We start from the raw sequence: 19713 nt of genomic DNA on the forward strand, positions 1-19713 counted from the left end.
ATGGTGGTGGACACGCTTAGGCAGATCCAAGTGAGGGATAGTTTGCATCAAAATAAATACTTGGAATGAAATTATATTGAACGATTGCGTAAAGAGTGAATATATTAACTGTGAGCCTATTTGGAGAAAACATATAAGTTAAAATTGGACAAATGTTGAATAAATAAAATGAGTCAATTCGTTTCTTTAGTAGGCGATTTTAGTTTTGATACACATTCGCTTGCACAGGATGAATCTCTGCCATTCAGTCAACTGAATGATAACTGAATGGTCTGGAAAGGTGACTGAATGGCACACATATACCATTTAGTCACATTTCAGTTACCTTTTAGTCACCTTTCAATTGACTGAATGGCAGAGATGCATCTTGTGTTGAGAACTTTCCAGAACTGGGTATCCAAGAACACGGATTGACTAATCAACGAAAGTGTAGGACACGTTCATCATGCATAGCGGGCAGATACCTTGGATTGGACTTGCCCAAACCGAGTTGACTAATATTGACATCATGGCGGAAAGAGTAGCCGGGGCGATTAACCATTGGCCAGATACTTAGAATCTGACAACTTTGGTTTGAAAAATGCATGCAAATCATTAATAATGCATAACCTACCGTGTTTTAATTTCATATCTTTAATACCACTACAGGTTGGTTGTAAATCGACATTTATTTGTAAACTTTAATTAACAGATCATTGTATTCTACGTCAATAAGTTTATTGGGACCACCCCCCCCCCCCTTCCAGATTTTTTTTTTATCTGAAATTTTTATTTTGGAGAGTAAAACAAATTATATTGAAAATTGACCAAAAGAACCCAAAATAGAGAAATACACTTAATACCCATTCACTGATTTGAAATAAATACATCTAACGAGTTTATTTTTTTTTTCAGTCAGCTGCAAGAAACAGGATTACCGCCACGTACATGTATTTATTATCCCTTTCAGTTTAGATTTTTCATCCATGCCCGCTCTTCTTAATATCCAACAATGCAGTTTTTTTTATTTCAATTTTAAAGAAATCGGACAAAGTATATACAAACATGAACAACAATATGGTTCAACATATAAAGCATTATATGAACACAATGTGTAAAGAGTTAATTCCCGCGCTTGCGCGGGGTATTATCCAGTAACTAAAATATAAACGTCTTATCTTTTATAAGGGTCTAAACCTCTTGGGACCTACATTTTAGAGTCCTCCTACCGGTAGGTGTACCAGGAACAATATATGTCTGTAACCACTGATTTGTCATAAATTCAGGAAACCTGCATCGACAAATGAATGAATAGGACACTATATTGTCTCTATCTCAATATTGATATTTTGAACTGTGATATATTAACTTCCAGCAATTAAATGCAATGAATGTAAGTATTAATGAAGTATATAGGGTTCATGCTTTGTAAAGGAGGGGCAAAAAAAATTATTTACTGCTTCGTGGAAATGATCCAGGGACGTAAACATGTCCAGCACAATGTCCTGATTTAGCTATGTAGCTTGAAAAAGCTATATTGCTTAATAAAGCTATTTAGAATAGCTTGATTTAGCTATTTTGTCATACATTTCTCTTAAATGTATATTTTTTCAGCATGTTAACAAAATTACACTTTAGTTCAGTAATAGATTTCACCTTTGAACTGCTCTATTAACAATGCATGAACAGATTACTCATGAATTAGTGTCTCTTTCAGAGACTTTACACTGCAAGTGTCACTACAGTATTAAATTTTACTATATATTCTACCATAATTGCAAAACTTTACATACAGTTTAAAAATTCAAAACGAACTTCTGGGAAAATCCTTTTGATATCTCTTCATACAACGCTTCATTTACAATTTTCTAGCAAAATACACACGTGCATCCAGCAAGGCGTGAGACTTTGTTTACCTCGAAGTTACACATGTGCTTGAAAATCAAGCCCGAGCCTTTTCACCTCCTCCGGAAACAACACGCATCAAAAATTCAAATGACCTCGCATCATTACAAAACTGGGATAGTTTGACCTCTTACACATTGATTTTTATCTCATAAAAAAAATCAGCTCCTGTCGCGTGTGGAAACGCCCCGAATTCAAAGGAAAATTCGGGAATTATTTTGCCTCAGCCATGTTTTGACGTGAACCTTCAGTGAAATACTGTTATGACACCTGCAAGGTGGAATAAGACACCTGAAAAAGTCATTCAAATTAACCGTAAATTATTTGATTATGAAAGATATAATGATAAATAAACTATACATTTGTCAAATAAGCGAAAATGTTGCAAACCGGGGATAAAAAATGAATAACAACAAAAGCCCCAATCGGTAAAATCGGAAAGCCCGACACTATATCCACCAGCTACGAAGTAAGTTATGAGTTGCCGTCGATAAAATCCTTTTAATAAAACAAAATATCGTTTCGATCGGAGGTCAGCCATTTTTATGACGATGTGTTATTTCACCTTAAAGTTTTAAAAGTTTTGGGGCAACTGATTGATGACATTACAGTTACTTCTTGAATGAAACATAAAGAAAGGCCAGTTATGGTTAACAAAACAATTGATTGGTAATTATTCAGCACAATGTAAACAAATTATACTCATCCACACCTCAGTGCACACAAGGTGGTGGACAGTTACCCAGACAATAAAAATATATTTTTTTGCTTAAAAGTGTTCAAAAGTAACAGTGTTATATCTAAATTTAATTAGGGGTGTTTTTTTAAATTAATTTGTAATTAACTTGCAATTTTTTGTATACTTCTGATGATTAACATTTTTGTGAAAAACTGCATATACATGTACATAAAGCTATTCTGAACAGCTTTATTAAGTTATATAGCTGTTTGAAGCTATATAACTAAATCAGGAGATTGTGCGGGACCTGTTTATATGGTGTGTATGTATGATAGAAAATTACATAAGATAATAATCTGAATGCTGCCAAATTTAAATATGATTAATTTTTTAGGTAAATTTAACAAAGTCTTTTACAGTCATATACATGTACTGCATCGGATGTTAATGATTTTCAAAATAGGTGCATTTAGAAACTGACCCCAGAATACTATATTGAAGACTCTCAAGGTATTTAACCATGATAACAGCTTGTGTTTTGACTGTCAGGAATATGAGCCACGTCAGTACAGTGCATCGAGCTGGATGTCCACTAACACAGCAGGAGTGGACTACAGTAAGGCCTCCAGTACCAACTTCATGAGACTGTTCAGATACATCAGTGGAACATACGACGACAGTGAGTAGAATTAAACTAGGTTTTATGTGGACAAGATAGTTGGGCCAAATTTAAAACTTAATTGATCTCCTTAAAAAGAGAAGCTTTGTAAATAAATACGTACAGAAAAATATTAAGATTTAAAAGCTAAAATATATGAAATTTTAAATTACTAAATAATATTATAAAGATTAAAAACTTGCATCGAAAAACTTATGATAGATCTTTAATTTAGTTACAACTCAGCTTTCTTTCGACATGTGCATCACATGATTCACTTACACCTAATTTTTCTGGTTTGCAATAACTCTGCATCGATATGAAAATTAATATGTATGGAAATTAAAAGTATGAAAATTAAAATAACAACATAGCTCCAAGACTGAATCTTGAATCAGGTGTTTTGTAGTTTTTACTCCTCTAGAAATAAGAATAAATAATGAATTATTGAAAGTGGATAGACCATTTTTATTAGTCAGGGGTCTGGACTTCATTGATCACCAAGTTTCGGGAAAAATTTTAATTTTCAAACTTTTATAATTGAGTATTTTCTCAATGAAATGTTCATCGCAGGGTGTCCTGAATGTTAATTTAAATGATTTCTCAAGCATTACGTCATTCAGAGTTTTAAGGAGCAGAAGTCTAAATCTTTGATTGCTAATATCTCAAAATGGACAAGTACATGTACTTCGTAAAGCACCATAGAGAATTTCATTGAAATAATTCAGAATCAATCGGACATTTTAAAAAATTTGAGGTATAATAATGCTTGGTCTGCAACAACTGTATAACACTTTTTTGATTCAACACCTAAGATTTTGTTTGTTTCAAATCTAAAAAAAAAATTGTACTTACTTATAAATAAAAACATTTTTCTCAAATCTAATTACGTGCAAAATATACTCAAAAAATTATTAGATGCTGTAAGCTATCACTGGCCCATCAGTGATAGCTCTCTCTCTCTCTCTCTCTCTCTCTCTCTCTCTCTCTCTCTCTCTCTCTCTCTCTCACACACACACACACACACATGCACACGCTCATAAATATTGTTGGTAAAAAATGTACTTTCTTATAAAAAAAACATTTTCCCCAAATCTAACTCAAGCAAAATATACTCAAAAGTTTACTAGATGCTGTGAGCTATCACTGGCCCATCAGTGATTGGACTCTCTCTCTCTCTCTCTCTCTCTCTCTCTCTCTCTCTCTCTCTCTCTCTCTCACACACACACACACACACAAACATGCACACGCTCTTAAATATTGTTGGTATGATTTTTTTATTGAAAGATAAAACTGCAAACTTATCTACCTTAAGAATTTACATCTTGAAATTCTTCATATGCCTGCAAATATTTTTAGGTCATTTGGTGGATATGTTACAGACATTAAGGAGTGGATTAAAGAGGCCATTAAGCTCGGTCAGGCGATCGGGGACACCAGTAAATACCACACTGAGTTCTCCTACACTGCCGGTTATGACAGTCCATTCCGATTCCTCAACAGACACAATGAAATCTGGTTCATCGCCAAACAGCAATAGACATTTGCAACAATATTTAGGTCTGGAGACAGAATAAATTATGCTCATTTCCAAGAAGTTAACGACAGTCATTTAAAACAAGAATGTATCAAAGACTAAAAACAATTATTAAGATTTTAATCTGGCCCTTTTCCTTTAAAACGTAACATTTTCTGCATATATTAAAAAGGCCCCTAATGTTTATTAGATTCTTCAATCTTATCAAGATATTAATATTTAGATAATGATATGCATATCAGTTGAACAAGATACCAGGTGCATACTTTTGATGAATTGATTTGAAGTAGGATTTGATAGATGGAGGACAATTTCTCAATGTAGCATGACAATCTAAGTAACTTGACTCAAATATATACATATTGTAGGGTATATTCAAATGCACTATGCAAAATGCCCCAGTGGGGTATTTCTAAATGCAACTTTTGTATATATACTTTCCACGCATATCCATGTATTTTGTGTAGTGTATCTGTTAAAACATAGATCTGTTCAAAACATTTGCATAATCATCATAGAGATTTTTGTAAACTTTTTATATGCATTGTTCTATTTTCACGTTTTTGGATATTTATTTCTAATTGCTGCAATTTTTTCTGAAGTGTTGTGATATATTTTTTCTTCAAATAAAACAATTTTGTACATATGATTTTTTTCATTTTCCATTTCATGAAAAGGGAAATAACTCTGTACTGCCAAATTGATTCTAAGGTGTAAACTTGGTATTGCAACAGGCATATAATTTGAAAAAAAGTGTGTGTCTTAAAAATCATTTTCTCTGGAACCCTACTACAAGAAACACCAATACATGTATTAATACACCAACACTAAAACAGGTCAATACTGGGGCTCCAAGAGGGTCTCAACATTTTGAACTTCAATATAAAAATATATATAAAAATGATTTAAAACTTCTGAAGAACAAACATGCTAATTGTAGAATTACTACACATTGTCAAGTATCCTCAGATAATGGAGATTCTAAAGAGGGGTTCAAAGTTCAACTTTGAAATGGATAATGTTTATAAATCTTCTCTAGAAATACAATGTTACAATTTAAGAGATGACTCAATATTACGCAAGCATCTTCAGATAGTATTGGTTGTACATACTCTAAACAATGACTCTCAGGCCAAAACTGGGATCCCATGAGGGGTCAAAGTTGAATCTAGAAACACATAAGAACTGCGATTATTACAATTTGTGTGATTAAAACCACAGACTCCAGGTTAATATTGGGGCCCCAAGATAGGATTGAAAGTACAACATTCAAATATATTGGGGAAAATGTTTAAATTCTTCCTTCAATGGACTACAATGCTGGTAAAATTTGTAAGATTTCTATGCAATTTATGACCTTGAACTTAACCTTGGGTCAAAATCATGAAACACCCTCAGGTCATAAGCAATCTTTGGGTAAAATGAGAACTTTCAATGATTCTGCATAAGACAGATTTATAATACACTGGACACAGATTTTGCATTTTTCCTTCAAGTGACCTTGAACTTACCCTAATAACCTTGAGTCAAAATCATGACACACCAAGTCATAACCAATCTTTGCAATCGTGTGAAGTGAGAACTTCCAATGTTCTTCTAAAGAAAGATATGGACTGGACTTGATTGCACAGACAGACAAACGGACAAGGTGATTCATATTAACGATTAACACCCACTCCTCCAAACTTTGTTTTTCGGAGGGGGGGGGGATAAAAATCTTTGAAAATCTCTTTCTTTTTTGTTTACTGCAACTTTTAAATTTGAAAATTAACACCCCATAGAAGCCTACTTCATTTGAATCTTTAATACAATCAATGTATTCATGTTTTTTTTACATATAGTGATTATTTTTAAAAGTTTGAAAACCCAAACTGTACAATTCTATTGCAATGTAATACTATTTTTTTGGTGGTTTTTTCAAATGAAACATGTTAATTTACATGTAAATAATTGCTTGAAAATTTTTATAATCCACCCTTTCTCAATTGCAGTCTGGGATTAAGGTACCTCATTACATCAAGACTTATACTTTATGCTATCTATCTTATAATAAAGTAAATTTGAGAAAACATTTCAAGGTGTAGAGAGTCACCTCAATATAACAAGTTTCACAGAATTACTTGACTGTACCCGGTAATTTATTAACCTGAGTAATGTTGCCATAGAATTGTTTTAAAAAATGCATCAATTCATTTTTGTTTTGCATATATATGCTACAAATATATCGCTACAGCAGTTTTCTATATTAATTTAATGAGTTATAAAACTTTCAAGACCAAAAAAGTAAAAATAAAACTTGATTAGCCCATCATTCCTCTCTCTATTCTTTGGAAAAATACTTATTTCTTTGGTGCAAAATTATTAATTGCCATTGCCCCCATAACAAGTGTATACATCTAATATCCATAACTCTTCAAAACATTTTGGTATGCTAGTTTAGCCTCCAAACTCATAATAATCATTTGGGTACACATGCCTATGCAGGTATTTCTCTATATTTGTTAGCTGATGATGGGAATTGAACCCATTCTTCATTCTGACAATAGAATGTGTGCACCATTACACCACACCAGCTTTATCACATGTAGCCTCAGCATAAATTGGTGTTTCTAAGGTACTGTAAGCTGATTATTAGATATCAGACAAGGTAATTCCAATTTAACCAACCCCCCCCCCCCCCCCAATCCCTCACACACACACAACAACTTTTTCTTGTCAATGAATTCATTTTAATAAAAAACTATAGCTAAGCTAAAAGATTTAATATTGTATATGTATCTACATACATTTTCATCAAATAAAGAATGCTATTTCTTTTTAAACCTCCTAACAATGTGCATGTGACCTAGATTCTAGAGTACTCAGATATCTGATTTATCTGTCCTTGTCATATTACAGGTGTGTACCTGACATTTAAATCTGAATCACGTGATCCTGTACAGGTAGGTGGACCAGGAACAATAAACACCTGCGACCCGCCATGTTGGATTTTTGAAGTTTTTCATGGTGGAAGTTGTTCTAAAATAATAAATTCTGGCAGCCTTTGTACAAGTAGGTAATATTTTTTACTGTAATACTAATACATTATGAAAAGATGATACTGATTAATGGACAAAGACCATCTGACATGATGATTCCTATGACACTTATTTTCTACAACCTTAATTCCAGAGTTCAATACAGCTGAGAACAAATTGCTGGTATATTGTGCTGACAAAGGACAACAATATGTTGTCTACATGTAGATTGTGGACATGCAGAAAATGTTGCAACTTTAACTGGTAGCTAAGGGACCGAACTTAGATAAAACATCCAGATCCCGCCATGTTGGATTGTGACGTTTGTTAGTTTACCAGTGAATTTAAATTGAGTAAGTTCTTCAACTGACTTAAAATTAATTTGAAATTTGCACAGTCTTTTTGCTGAATATAAACATTAAAAGATAAAAAAAACAGTTAACAAAAACCTTTATGATCCACTATGACCTTCAAATAAAATAACATGTTAAATATTAGTACATTTAATGTACATGTATAATACAATTAAATATTCAAAATACATGACATTTATGTACTGCCTAAAATTGTTTCAATGCATTTTTAATATACTTGTAAATCTGTCTGTGCAATTTCAACATGCATGGTTACATGTCCCATATTATGTGTAATTACATGTTCCATATAATATGTATTTACATGTTTCATATTATTCTTTTCTGTTCAGATAAATGCCCTCCTAGATTTTAAAGAAAAAGTCCGCCGACGATGGACCCCAGGACCAGTGCCCAGGATGTTGTACGCTGCACCCTGTGTCAGTACTCTGTGGCCCCCATGTACTGTGAAGTTTGTCATATACATCTGTGTAAAGACTGTGTAGAGAAACATTTATCGGATTCCTCTATTGTTCATAAAGTGGTGCCACTTAAACAATACTTAACCACTCTGAACTATCCCAAGTGTAGGAAACACCCCACCAAACAATGTGAACTCCACTGTGAACAATGTGACATTCCTATTTGTGTACAATGTATTTCTGGGGAACATTTAGGACATAAACCAGTTGATATTTTAAAAACTTTTGAAAGCAAATCAGAAAAGTTGCTTAAAGATTTGCAAGAATTAGAAAAATCCCTTTATCCTAAATATAAAGAAATTGCATCCAACATCCCAGTGCAAAAAGTTGATCTGAGTAAAAACTCCCGGAAATTGACAACAGCAATTGACAAACAAGGAGAAGTCTGGCACAGAGAAATAAACACCATTATCACAAACCTGAAATCTAACGTGGAGGAAATGGAATCCAAACACCTGGTTGTCCTGAATAAACAGGAAAATGAAATCACACGCACCATTTCTGAAATCACACAGACTATTGCTGAACTGAAGAAGTTACTGAACTCCAAAGATGTCTGCCTTGTCTCCGAGTACAAATCAAGGAACGCTGAATTCAGAAGATTGCCTCCTAAAATAAAAGTGTCCTTACCAAACTTTAGGCCTCAGGAAATCCACACAGATCAGCTGATTGAACAGTTTGGTTCTCTGTCAGCATTATCTTTTACAGCAGAGGAACAAGACTACAGCATGCTGCCCCAGGGAGCCGAGTCCTCTCCCCCCGACCGGTCATTGATGGATGTACCCCAAGTCATCACAGCTATAGACACAGGGTATGAATATCTATATATATACGGTGTGACCTGTGTGAATGATACAGAAGTATGGACGCGTGGTAATGACAACATGATGAAACTCTTCAACCTGCAGGGAAAACTAGTGGAGTCCATCCAAACCAAGTCAGGGAACATGCCACAGGACATAGCAGTGACAAGGAGTGGGGATCTAGTTTATACTGATAGAGATGATAGAACTGTGAACATAATGAAGAATACACAGATACAGACAGTGATCAGACTACAGGGGTGGATACCTTACGGTGTCTGTAGTACCTCCTCTGGTGACCTCCTGGTTGTCATGGCCAGTGATGATGATAAACAAACAAAAGTTGTGCGTTACTCTGGCTCCACAGAGAAACAAAGTATTCAGTACGATGACAAAGGACAACCTCTCTATTCATCTGGTGAATTATTTAACTTTAAATACATCAGTGAGAACAGGAACCTAGATATCTGTGTGTCAGACTGGGGAGCCCATGCAGTAGTGGTGGTCAATCAGGCCGGGAAACTCCGGTTTACCTACACTGGTCCTCCCTCTACTACCAAGGGATCATTCTATCCACTCGGCATCACAACAGACAGCCAGGGTCGGATCCTGACAGCAGACTATAACAACCACCGTATCCACATCCTGGATCAGGACGGACAGTTCCTCCGCTACATTGATAACTGTCATTTACAGGCTCCATGGGGTTTATGTGTGGACACCAGAGACAACCTCTTTGTGGCTGAGTGTGACACAGGTAAAGTGAAGAAAATCCAATATCACATGTAAATCAATGAACTGTATAAATTAGATGTAAACAAATGAAGCAAGTATTCATTACATACTGTGTGTGTAAAAACATACATGTAAAGAAACTGTTTACATCTGAATATATACAGTGTATATTAGATGGGATTACTGTGTGTTTATATTGTACTTACAGTCAGCATTGCAGATAAATTAAAGATATATATGTAACAAGAGGGTCATGTCAATGTTCTGCAATGATCACTTCGTTCATATCTCATATCAAACATGTATCACGTGTAAACAACCTGACCGTATCTATTGGATGTAAACACATTGTTTGACTGTATTTATATTACATGTAGGTTTCCATGTATTTAATTATTGTATGTTGGCAAACTATGAGCGTTTATATGATATGTTATTTTATATATAAACAAATTGTCCTGTCATATTACATGTAGACTGTGACTTTTCTTGTATAGTATATGTAGACAAATAGACTGTGTTTATGTCATTGTTACCATGTGTATTAAATGACTCAGTATTCATACTGCATGTAAACAAACTCTGTTTATTTTTAGATGTTTATAAGATAAAAGTTTATCTATAACATGTCAACAATCTGTGGGGGGGTTTTTTAACATGAAAAATGTAATGGTCTATATTATTTATATGTTACATGTGGTTATTCAAAAATTCTGTTACATGTATTAATGACAAAGGTTAATGGACATGTAGCACTCAATTCTTCACCAGCAATGGAGCGAGGCCACAAAAGGACTGAGGCCCATTACTTATAAAGAGGAGTGATACAGGTATATTAACCCAAGTAGAATTCCAACTGTCTTAGCTAATTATCATTACTTACCTTTAAATCTTAAGAATTAGAGTAGTAGTGTGTGATATTCTAACAGCCTTGTTTTCTCAGATAACTATTCAAACTTCAGAAAATCCACATCTAATATATTTAGGTCCTTGTTGTTTTTTCTGGGTTTTTTTTTGCTGAACTAATCAGATGTTTCTGAAAAATGATATTAAATAGTGAGTATATTTACATGATGATGTTTTGAATGTATTTTTGTGAGCTTTCGTTAATAAAAATTTAAACCAAAGAAATTATATTTTCAAATCAACATATTGACTATTAAATATGGTATTCAATACACGAGTTAAAAATGTCATTAATGGTATCTAATAAGTGGATGACTCTCTCTCTCTCCTTAATGCACAGGCCTCTGAACTTATATCAAAAAGCCATTTAATAAATGTCTGGTTAAGTTGATATATATACCCTTTAAATAAAGACATACACCAGGTACACAACAAGTTTTTTACCGACGTAGGCCAGTGGCAAGAATATGTAAACAGTTACGCTTGATTGCATCTATACTTTGGCGCATTTGAAACCTTTGGAGTTATAGAACACCAGTTAAATCAATTTTGGACACAGTTCAGAATGCTATTAAAGGTCAATTAAGCACTGCAAATAAAAAAGAAATCAGCTGCCAGTGAGGGGGGGGGGGTTAAAAAGTTGTTGCTTACCAGGTATATAGATTTGTTACATATTCATACTATAACCATGAAAACTGTATTGTGATATTTTCGCTAGGCAAGGGTGACGATACATGGTGTTTCTCTAGTCACTGATACACGCAGTGAATCATCTTGTAACATCGCCTTTGTCATCAAAATGTAATCGTAACTGTGTTCAGATTTGTGATGTAATTATTAATAGTACTGGTGTTTAACTAATTCTCGCCAGGTACAATTTTTTGGCCAGTGCATTGTTACGTCATTTGTCGTATATAATTTTATGTGGTAACAATGCACTGGCGAGAAATGGTTCTTAAATTGAATTGAACTGAATTGGTCGTATGCCACTAGCTATATGAAATCAACCCAATTTTAATTGCGATATATTTCAGGTATTGATAAAACAATTTAAGAAAATTAAGTGTGATAGCACTCCCCGTGTTTGTTCACGTTCTCTGTAAAATTGATAAAGACAATTTAGTCTCAAATTTCTTTTTTATAATGAAATATATTTTTAGTGGCAAATCAGGCAAAAATGGTGTTTTTAAAAAGCTATGTTGCCCTATGTAATAAATATAATAAAACATTCTTTTTCACATATTTGCACCCTGTAACATTATTATGCTCGAGACAACAATGTCAGAGGACATTTGTGTCTCGGGTTGATACAAGTGCCTGGCATGCAAAATATCGAAATCGTTAAAAAAGCCAGAAAATGTCAAGTATTTTGGACTAATGGGGGATACAATTTAGAGGGGCCTATGCGCCTAGAGGCCTGTGCTCGAGAAGAAAGAGTATGACAACACACGCTTTTTTGAAAATAACACAGTGACTGCACAATGTTGCAACATAAAATAATCCATATAGTAATCATATGAATTATACACGATATAAAGTACCAGACAGTCATGCATTTCTTTGTGTAAAAAGGTAGTCCATCTTCATCCTCCAGACGACAAGTCATTGTATTCCGAACCCGACCTTGAAATTTCAGAATTGAATTTTTCATTTTTTTTAATTTTTTTATTTTTTTTTTTGATTCACTCAAAAATATAATCAAAGTTGGTGGGTTTTTTTACTTTCCTTCATTTCCTTCGTAGACAATGTCACATCTTACGCAAGTTGCATGGAACCCCAATTTAAATGGCTTAAAAAAAATTGTCATGGAGAAAGAAATTAAGATATTTTGTATTTTTTTTCCATCGAAAATTAATCTTGTCAAATTTTCTTCATTGTAAGCTCTGAAATGTCCGAAACAATTTAAGCTAGACTGTGTTACAGGCACCAAGGATCAAGGCCGGGGTGGGGGTAGGGGGTGGGGCGGTGAGGACTAATCGCCGGAATGGCGACGGAATAGACGTAGTGACATGTATAAAAAGGTCGATAACTTGTGTTAGGTATAAGCTATCACCATTCGGTTTTCAGTTTTTTTATCTGTGGATAGAGGGCTATCGAAATATGTAAAAAGTTTTTTGATAAGTACATGTTTAATACATAAAACCTTGACCGGAGTGAGCTATGGTCGCAAAAATCAGCTGCCGGAATGACGAAGTCGACTTCATAAAACACCTGATATCTCAAAAAGTGTTTAATATTTTTTCATTCGGAAACAATTTTTTTAATCACAACGACCAGGCCTATAACATGTAAAAAAAATTAAATCAATATCTTTAGATTTAGTATGCAAAACCTTGACCGGAATGGAAATTTTTTGTTAAAAAAGAATGCTCTAATCGTGGAGTCATCTCTAAATAATCACCTGTATCATAAAAACCATTGATTTTATTTCCATTCGGTCAAGATTTTTTTCATCCTTAGTTATACACCTTTCAGATAATATATAGTTTTATATATCAAACTGTATTTAAATGTTCAAAACCTTGACCGGAATGGAAATTTTACACTCAAAATTTACAAATTTTATTAGATCCACTCAGGTATCGCTCAGGTAAAGAAGCCGTACTACAAGAAGGTGTGAACTACACAAGTAATAAAAACATAGAGAATTTATTAAAACAACAAATTTCAATAGAACAACACAAATTTAATCACGACAATGGTCAATACATAGCCAATCTGTACAATCATTATTTACATCTGCACATTTTGAATGTTTCCAAACATTACAAAGCTTTTTCCCTAATTTAAAATCACAGCCTACCATTTCATCCACCCAATCTGGAAATCCACAAGAACAACAGCAATTAATTGTTAAAATCTTATGTTTTAAAACTGTAATGTCAGGAGTTTGTGATGAATTTTGCGGAAATTGCGTAAATAAACCATTTTCTAAACATTCTACAAGATGGTTTCTCATACTTTCTGATTTAAAAGAGGTTTTAGTTTGAAATGAATTATCGGGATTAAAACAAAATTCTACAAGGTTTGCAATTGCAAATAATCCACAATCATAGCCATTTTCTTGTTGTTGAGAATCTAAAATTTTAATAGGAATAGAAGTCTTATTACGCCCATAAATAAGAGAGAGTTGAATTTCAAGAGATGGAGTGTTTACTGTTTGGTTCTTGCTCTTGCTAAGACTATCTAAAATACAAATTTCGTTATTGTTATTTTGAAAAGATGTTACCCAATGACTTCTACCCGTATGATGTATCTGAACTGAAGGTGGTTGAGTATGTTCAAATTTTTTATCGCATTTCCATGATTTAGTTTGTTCGTCAAATAGTGGTGCAAAATTTGTTAAAGCTATACACGCTATAATTTGCGTCAATTTTGAATAAAGGGGAAAATGTATGAGTTTGATTACTAATAAAAGTTACCTTTATGCTGTTAATTATAATGCTCAATTCGATCACGTAACAAATATATCAAATATTAAACAATAAAAAATATTTATTTTCCTGCCAGGAAAGTAATGCCTCCTCGTGAATATCAATCTATCACGTGATATCGACAGCTAAATTTAGTCTATCATACCAAAACTGGTGAAGGGTCAACATCTTCATAATTGTGATAGTTTCACAAAGGAAAGGATATTTTCAGTAAAGCATAAATTTGTCCGATAAACGAGTACAAACAAAAGAAAAAAATACAAGCCTGTGAGTAGATATGAATACTTCCTTTAAAAAAATGACGTACACCTGTGTGTTTCCCCTATGTGCTATTTATAGATCCTATAAGTGTTAATGCAGAAGTAAGGGTATCGTGAATGACAAACGTATTTTACTGATTATACATGTATGTATTTCAAATAAACAACTGTTAAGCATAATAAAAATCAGGTTATATATTTAATTAGGCAAACAATAACGACCACCTAGTTCTCCGCGGACATGCGCAATGAGGTCGGTTTCGCTCTTCCTTCATCAATATTCATGAAAAGGTATATTTTCCTGGCAGGAAAATAAACAATTAAAAATCTATATCTTTGTAACGAAATGGAATTCACCATCGTAATTTACAGATTAAGGATAACTTTTATAAGTAGACAAACACATGCATTTTCACTGTCATTCAAAATTGACGTAAATTATAGCGTGTATAGCTTTAACTGTAACCCATGTATATGTTCAAACTGCTTTTTGATTATATCTAATGAATAATTCACAATATCGGAACACAACCACCCTTTTGGTTCTAAAATATTTTTCTTGTGCGAAACTGTAAGCCCAGAAACCCATTTTTCGTCTTGAATAACCTTATCGGAACCCTCTTTACATTCTAATTTGATTTTTTTAACGGGAATGTCGTCGCCAACATCCTCTTGTTCTAACGCGGCGGCGGCGGAATCCGGAGCTGGTATAACTTCCTTGTCGCAATCATTCGGTCGCGGTTTTTTCCTACCGGATTTTTTTTCGTTACGTTTCAAACTATTCTTAGACAACTGCTTAAGATTAATTGTTTTCTTTGTTTCCGAAATATTGTCCCCCATTGTGATTCGCGCTGCCAAAATATGATAACAAGTACCCGTGGCTGGGCATTGACACGATTCTTTAGGAAATAATGTTACTGCGTATTTTTTGTTATTATTACCGTTAACAATGAAAGCCTTCTGATTTTCGACAAAAGTTACACCATTTTTCGCGACAGTCAATTTGGCTAAACACGTCTGTGATAAATTTGAATTATCAATACCTTTTAAATTTGTTTCGCTAATTTCGGGAACGGTTTCCGCGGTAATACATTCTGAAACAAAAGGTACATGTTCATCGGAGCCGACATCGACATTTTCGTTGGAATTACAAATATTAGAGCTTACATTGACAGCAGTTGTAGAATTACAATCAGATTTACACAGCGATTCTAAATTTTCTAAAGTACCACGCACATAATCAATAATCTCTTCAGGCTCTAATAACTTGCTAGGAATTACAATCTCATCCTTTGGTATTTTTATACAAGAAAACATGTCTAATAATTTATATTGCCCTATACCTGCTAACCCACATTGAATATTGTAAAAATACCCAAAAATACCTATACTGCAACAATTGTAAACTTAATGTTAAAGCATCTACAGGAAGTTCTTTACCGTTAACATGTAATTTCAAAACATTATTGATACTCTCAGAAGCATTGTTTGTAATGCCAGAAAAAGGATTATAGAGACCTGGAAACTGTTGAACAACCCATTTTGTTGCATGATTGATAATATCAGACTTTAGATAAACATTAAAATAATCGACAGCTGATTGTGACCATTTTTCAGTTACATCTTTGATGACATTCTCAACATTGTCTTTATCACTCTGTAAAATACTAACTAAACCTTGTACATACACTGAAATTTCGTTACTCTGAGCACCATTTTTTTGTAACCAAAATTTAAAATCCCGCTTTAAATGATTCCAACAGAATAAATTCAGAGGAGAATCTCCCACGAATAAGACAGACATTTTCATGACACACTCACTTGAACACAAACTCACAATTTCACAATGGATCACGAATTTTCTCACTTGAACACAAACTCACAATTTCACAATGGATCACGAACTTTCTCCCTTGAACACAAACTCACAATTTCACAATAGATCAGGCACTTTTGAGAGCACTATTACAACTTGTACGAGAGAGGTTAATAATAGCAAGTGATGATTTCTTCTCGCTAAGGGTATATATATGCTTCTTAATTTCTTTTTAACCAATGAACGTGGAGATTTAATTTCCATCCTTAATTGTAGCAATTAATTATCCTTCAATTTTATATATCACAGCTTCCATCGACAAGCTGCTTCTATGTATTTAGCTCTTGTACATTCTTACTCACTTTGATGTAAACAATTAAAATCATCATCCGATCCTAATTATCACGGCTTACACGGACAAACAGTTTTTACATATAATTATATATATATAGTTTTGATACATTCTAATTCACTTTGATTTAAACAATTAAATCATCATCACGGCTTACATTGACAAGCAGCTTTTAATTCAATTTTAGCTTTGGTACTGTTCTACTTACTGTGATAAAAGCATAGTTGATATTTATTTTTAATCAATAATATAATAACCTTTTAAATAAAAAATAAATAACCAATAACAATTTCCTTATCTTAATTTCGCGTATATATTGTTTCTTTTTAAAATGATGTTTAAAAAAGCAGATGTAAGATTATCTACGTATACGAGTTCATGTAGTACATATATGTTTTTATTACAGGTGTTGTTCACACCTTCCTGTAGTACGGCTTCTTTACCTGAGCGATACCTGAGCGCATTAATAGAATTTGTTAATTTTGAGTGTAAAATTTCCATTCCGGTCAAGGTTTTGAGCATTTAAATCTAGTTTAATATATAAAACTACATATTATCTGATAGGTGTATACCTAAGGATGAAAAAAATCTTGACCGAATGGAAATATAATCAATGGTTTTTATGATACAGGTGATTATTTAGAGATGACTCCACGATTACAGCATTCTTTTTTAACAAAAAATTTCCATTCCGGTCAAGGTTTTGCATACTAAATCTAAAGATATCGATTTAATTTTTTCACATCTTATAGGCCTGGTCGTTGTGATTAAAAAAATCGTTTCCGAATGAAAAAATATTAAACACTTTTTGAGATATTAGGTGTTTTATGAAGTCGACTTCGTCATTCCGGCAGCTGATTTTTGCGACCATAGCTCACTCCGGTCAAGGTTTTATGTATTAAACATGTACTTATCAAAAAACTTTTTACATATTTCGATAGCCCTCTATCCACAGATAAAAAAACTGAAAACCGAATGGTGATAGCTTATACCTAACACAAGTTATCGACCTTTTTATTCATGTCACTACGTCTATTCCGTCGCCATTCCGGCGAATAGACCTGCCCGGGTGGGGCAGCCCCCTGGCCTCACCCCTGGCCACTAGCTTTTTCTCCCAGCGGGCGCATCTTTTAACCACAATGAACCGCAATAAAACTACAATGAACCTAATTAACTTAACTAGGATGAGAATTAGTCTTTTAAAGGTAAATTATTCCTTTCAATTTTGATTCTACCCATTTGACGACAGATTATATGTCAAAGAATTTTAAAATGCTGTTAAAAATTGTCTCCTTTATTTGGCACATGCACAAACCTTATACCTCAATATTTTATTTATCTCTTTCAATTGTTCAAAACAACTTTTATACACATGTAGATAGATTTTTTTTTTTAAAAAAAGCAGCAATTAAAAAACTAATAGATGCAGGGTAAATTTTTGAATTTAATATAATCAAGACCTTATTGTTATTTCAAGCTTATATGATTAGCTCGGTTCTCGTAAATGTTTTATCTGTTTAATTTCGTTTCCCTTAAACTCTAGATTATTTGATCATCTGATGAAAAAAATTTAATATATACAAGGTAAATTTTTAACAGCATATATAAAATATATATATGGACATAAAAAATTAAATTTTCATGTCCACCCCCACTTTTACGGCGCGTATGGAGTATGGGGAATCAAGAGAAAATGAGGAAATTAACAGTGATTTTGGAGCTATAGGTACAGGATGAGCCTACCCCTCCCCGTTTTTAAAACGATTTTACGTGCCTGAGTTATAGACATGTGTACCAATTGTTATAATTTTTAGTTCTAATGTTTGTACAAAGAGGGATATTTCATTGTTTTTGTTTTTTTTTTCGTTTTTTTTAGTTCAATTATTTTCATTTCAAGAGAAGGGGAACATTTCTGCACTGACGATTTCATTGCAGACCGGCACATTTTGGCAGACACCTGACGTTACAAAGTTTTCTCATAAAAAAAGATACCTTGTATGGATATAATTAGATATAGAATATTTTGGCTGTGTAGCTGGATTTTCATATTTCACGACTTGTTTAATTGATATAAACTAGATGTTATTTTACATGTCGTTGTATGCACGTATAGTATACATAGCCGTTGGTACCGGGGGAACAGCGGTAAACATGGTAACCCCCCCCCCCCTTCTTTTCAAGAATTTTTTAAAAAAATGTAATGTCAAGATTTCGGATGAGAATAACCGCCCCTCTCTGCCTGCCCCCCCCCCCCAACTTTCATTTTGCTTCCGACGCCTATGTTATATATAGTTTTGGTTTAATGTATATGTGCATGCGCGGATCCAGAAATTTTTTCCAGGGGGGGTCCGAAGGATAATTGTGTTTGCCAGGGGGGTCCGAGGCATATTTTCGCGATAATTTTACTATGTAAATTTAATAAATTTTCATTTTCCAGGGGGGGTCGGGACCCCCCCGACCCCCCCCCCCCCCCCCCCTCTAGATCCGCGCATGATGTGGTAGGATGAAAATTCTACCAGTTGATAATCATTACAAGAGATGCATGGTAAACTTTGAACAGATGAAAAGTACTAGTAACTTGTATGCATACACAATTTTCGCAGTACAGTTAAGGCGCGGCCAATAAAAATATCGGCAATTTTTTGTGATGAAATCACGTATACTTTAGTTTAACTGGCATGTCCTTTTTAAAATCAACAACATTTACTCAAATGCAACATTTTTCTAAAGTATATATATATAACAGTACAATGTTTTATGTTCATAGTGGTCACGTGATATGGCAGTCGCATGGTAT

General features: G+C 33.7%; 2 protein-coding genes across 4 annotated transcripts; both read left to right on the forward strand.

Annotated features, from left to right (window-relative positions):
• On the forward strand, nt 1–4761 carry LOC136271002 (heme-binding protein 1-like). The gene is made up of 3 exons (XM_066070061.1): nt 1–30; nt 3113–3242; nt 4604–4761. The coding sequence occupies exons 1-3, from the start codon at nt 1–3 to the stop codon at nt 4759–4761; spliced, it is 318 nt and encodes a 105-aa protein (XP_065926133.1).
• Nucleotides 4762–7653: 2892 nt separating this feature from the next.
• Nucleotides 7654–11668, forward strand: LOC117690144 (E3 ubiquitin-protein ligase TRIM71). 3 transcript variants are annotated; one of them, XM_066069197.1, is made up of 3 exons: nt 7654–7809; nt 7930–8097; nt 8482–11668. In XM_066069197.1, exon 3 carries the CDS (start codon nt 8523–8525, stop codon nt 10200–10202), a length of 1680 nt encoding a protein of 559 aa, XP_065925269.1. In that variant the 5' UTR covers nt 7654–7809; nt 7930–8097; nt 8482–8522; the 3' UTR covers nt 10203–11668. The 3 variants fall into 3 exon arrangements, with proteins under 3 accessions (XP_065925269.1, XP_065925267.1, XP_065925268.1); XM_066069195.1 differs by having other exon boundaries at nt 7930–8128; nt 8482–11666; XM_066069196.1 differs by having other exon boundaries at nt 7667–7813; nt 7930–8128; nt 8482–11666.
• The last annotated feature ends 8045 nt before the right edge of the window (nt 11669–19713 follow it).

This window comes from Magallana gigas, chromosome 8 (assembly GCF_963853765.1).
Source record: "Magallana gigas chromosome 8, xbMagGiga1.1, whole genome shotgun sequence".
In the NCBI taxonomy this organism is placed as follows: Eukaryota; Metazoa; Mollusca; class Bivalvia; order Ostreida; family Ostreidae; genus Magallana; species Magallana gigas.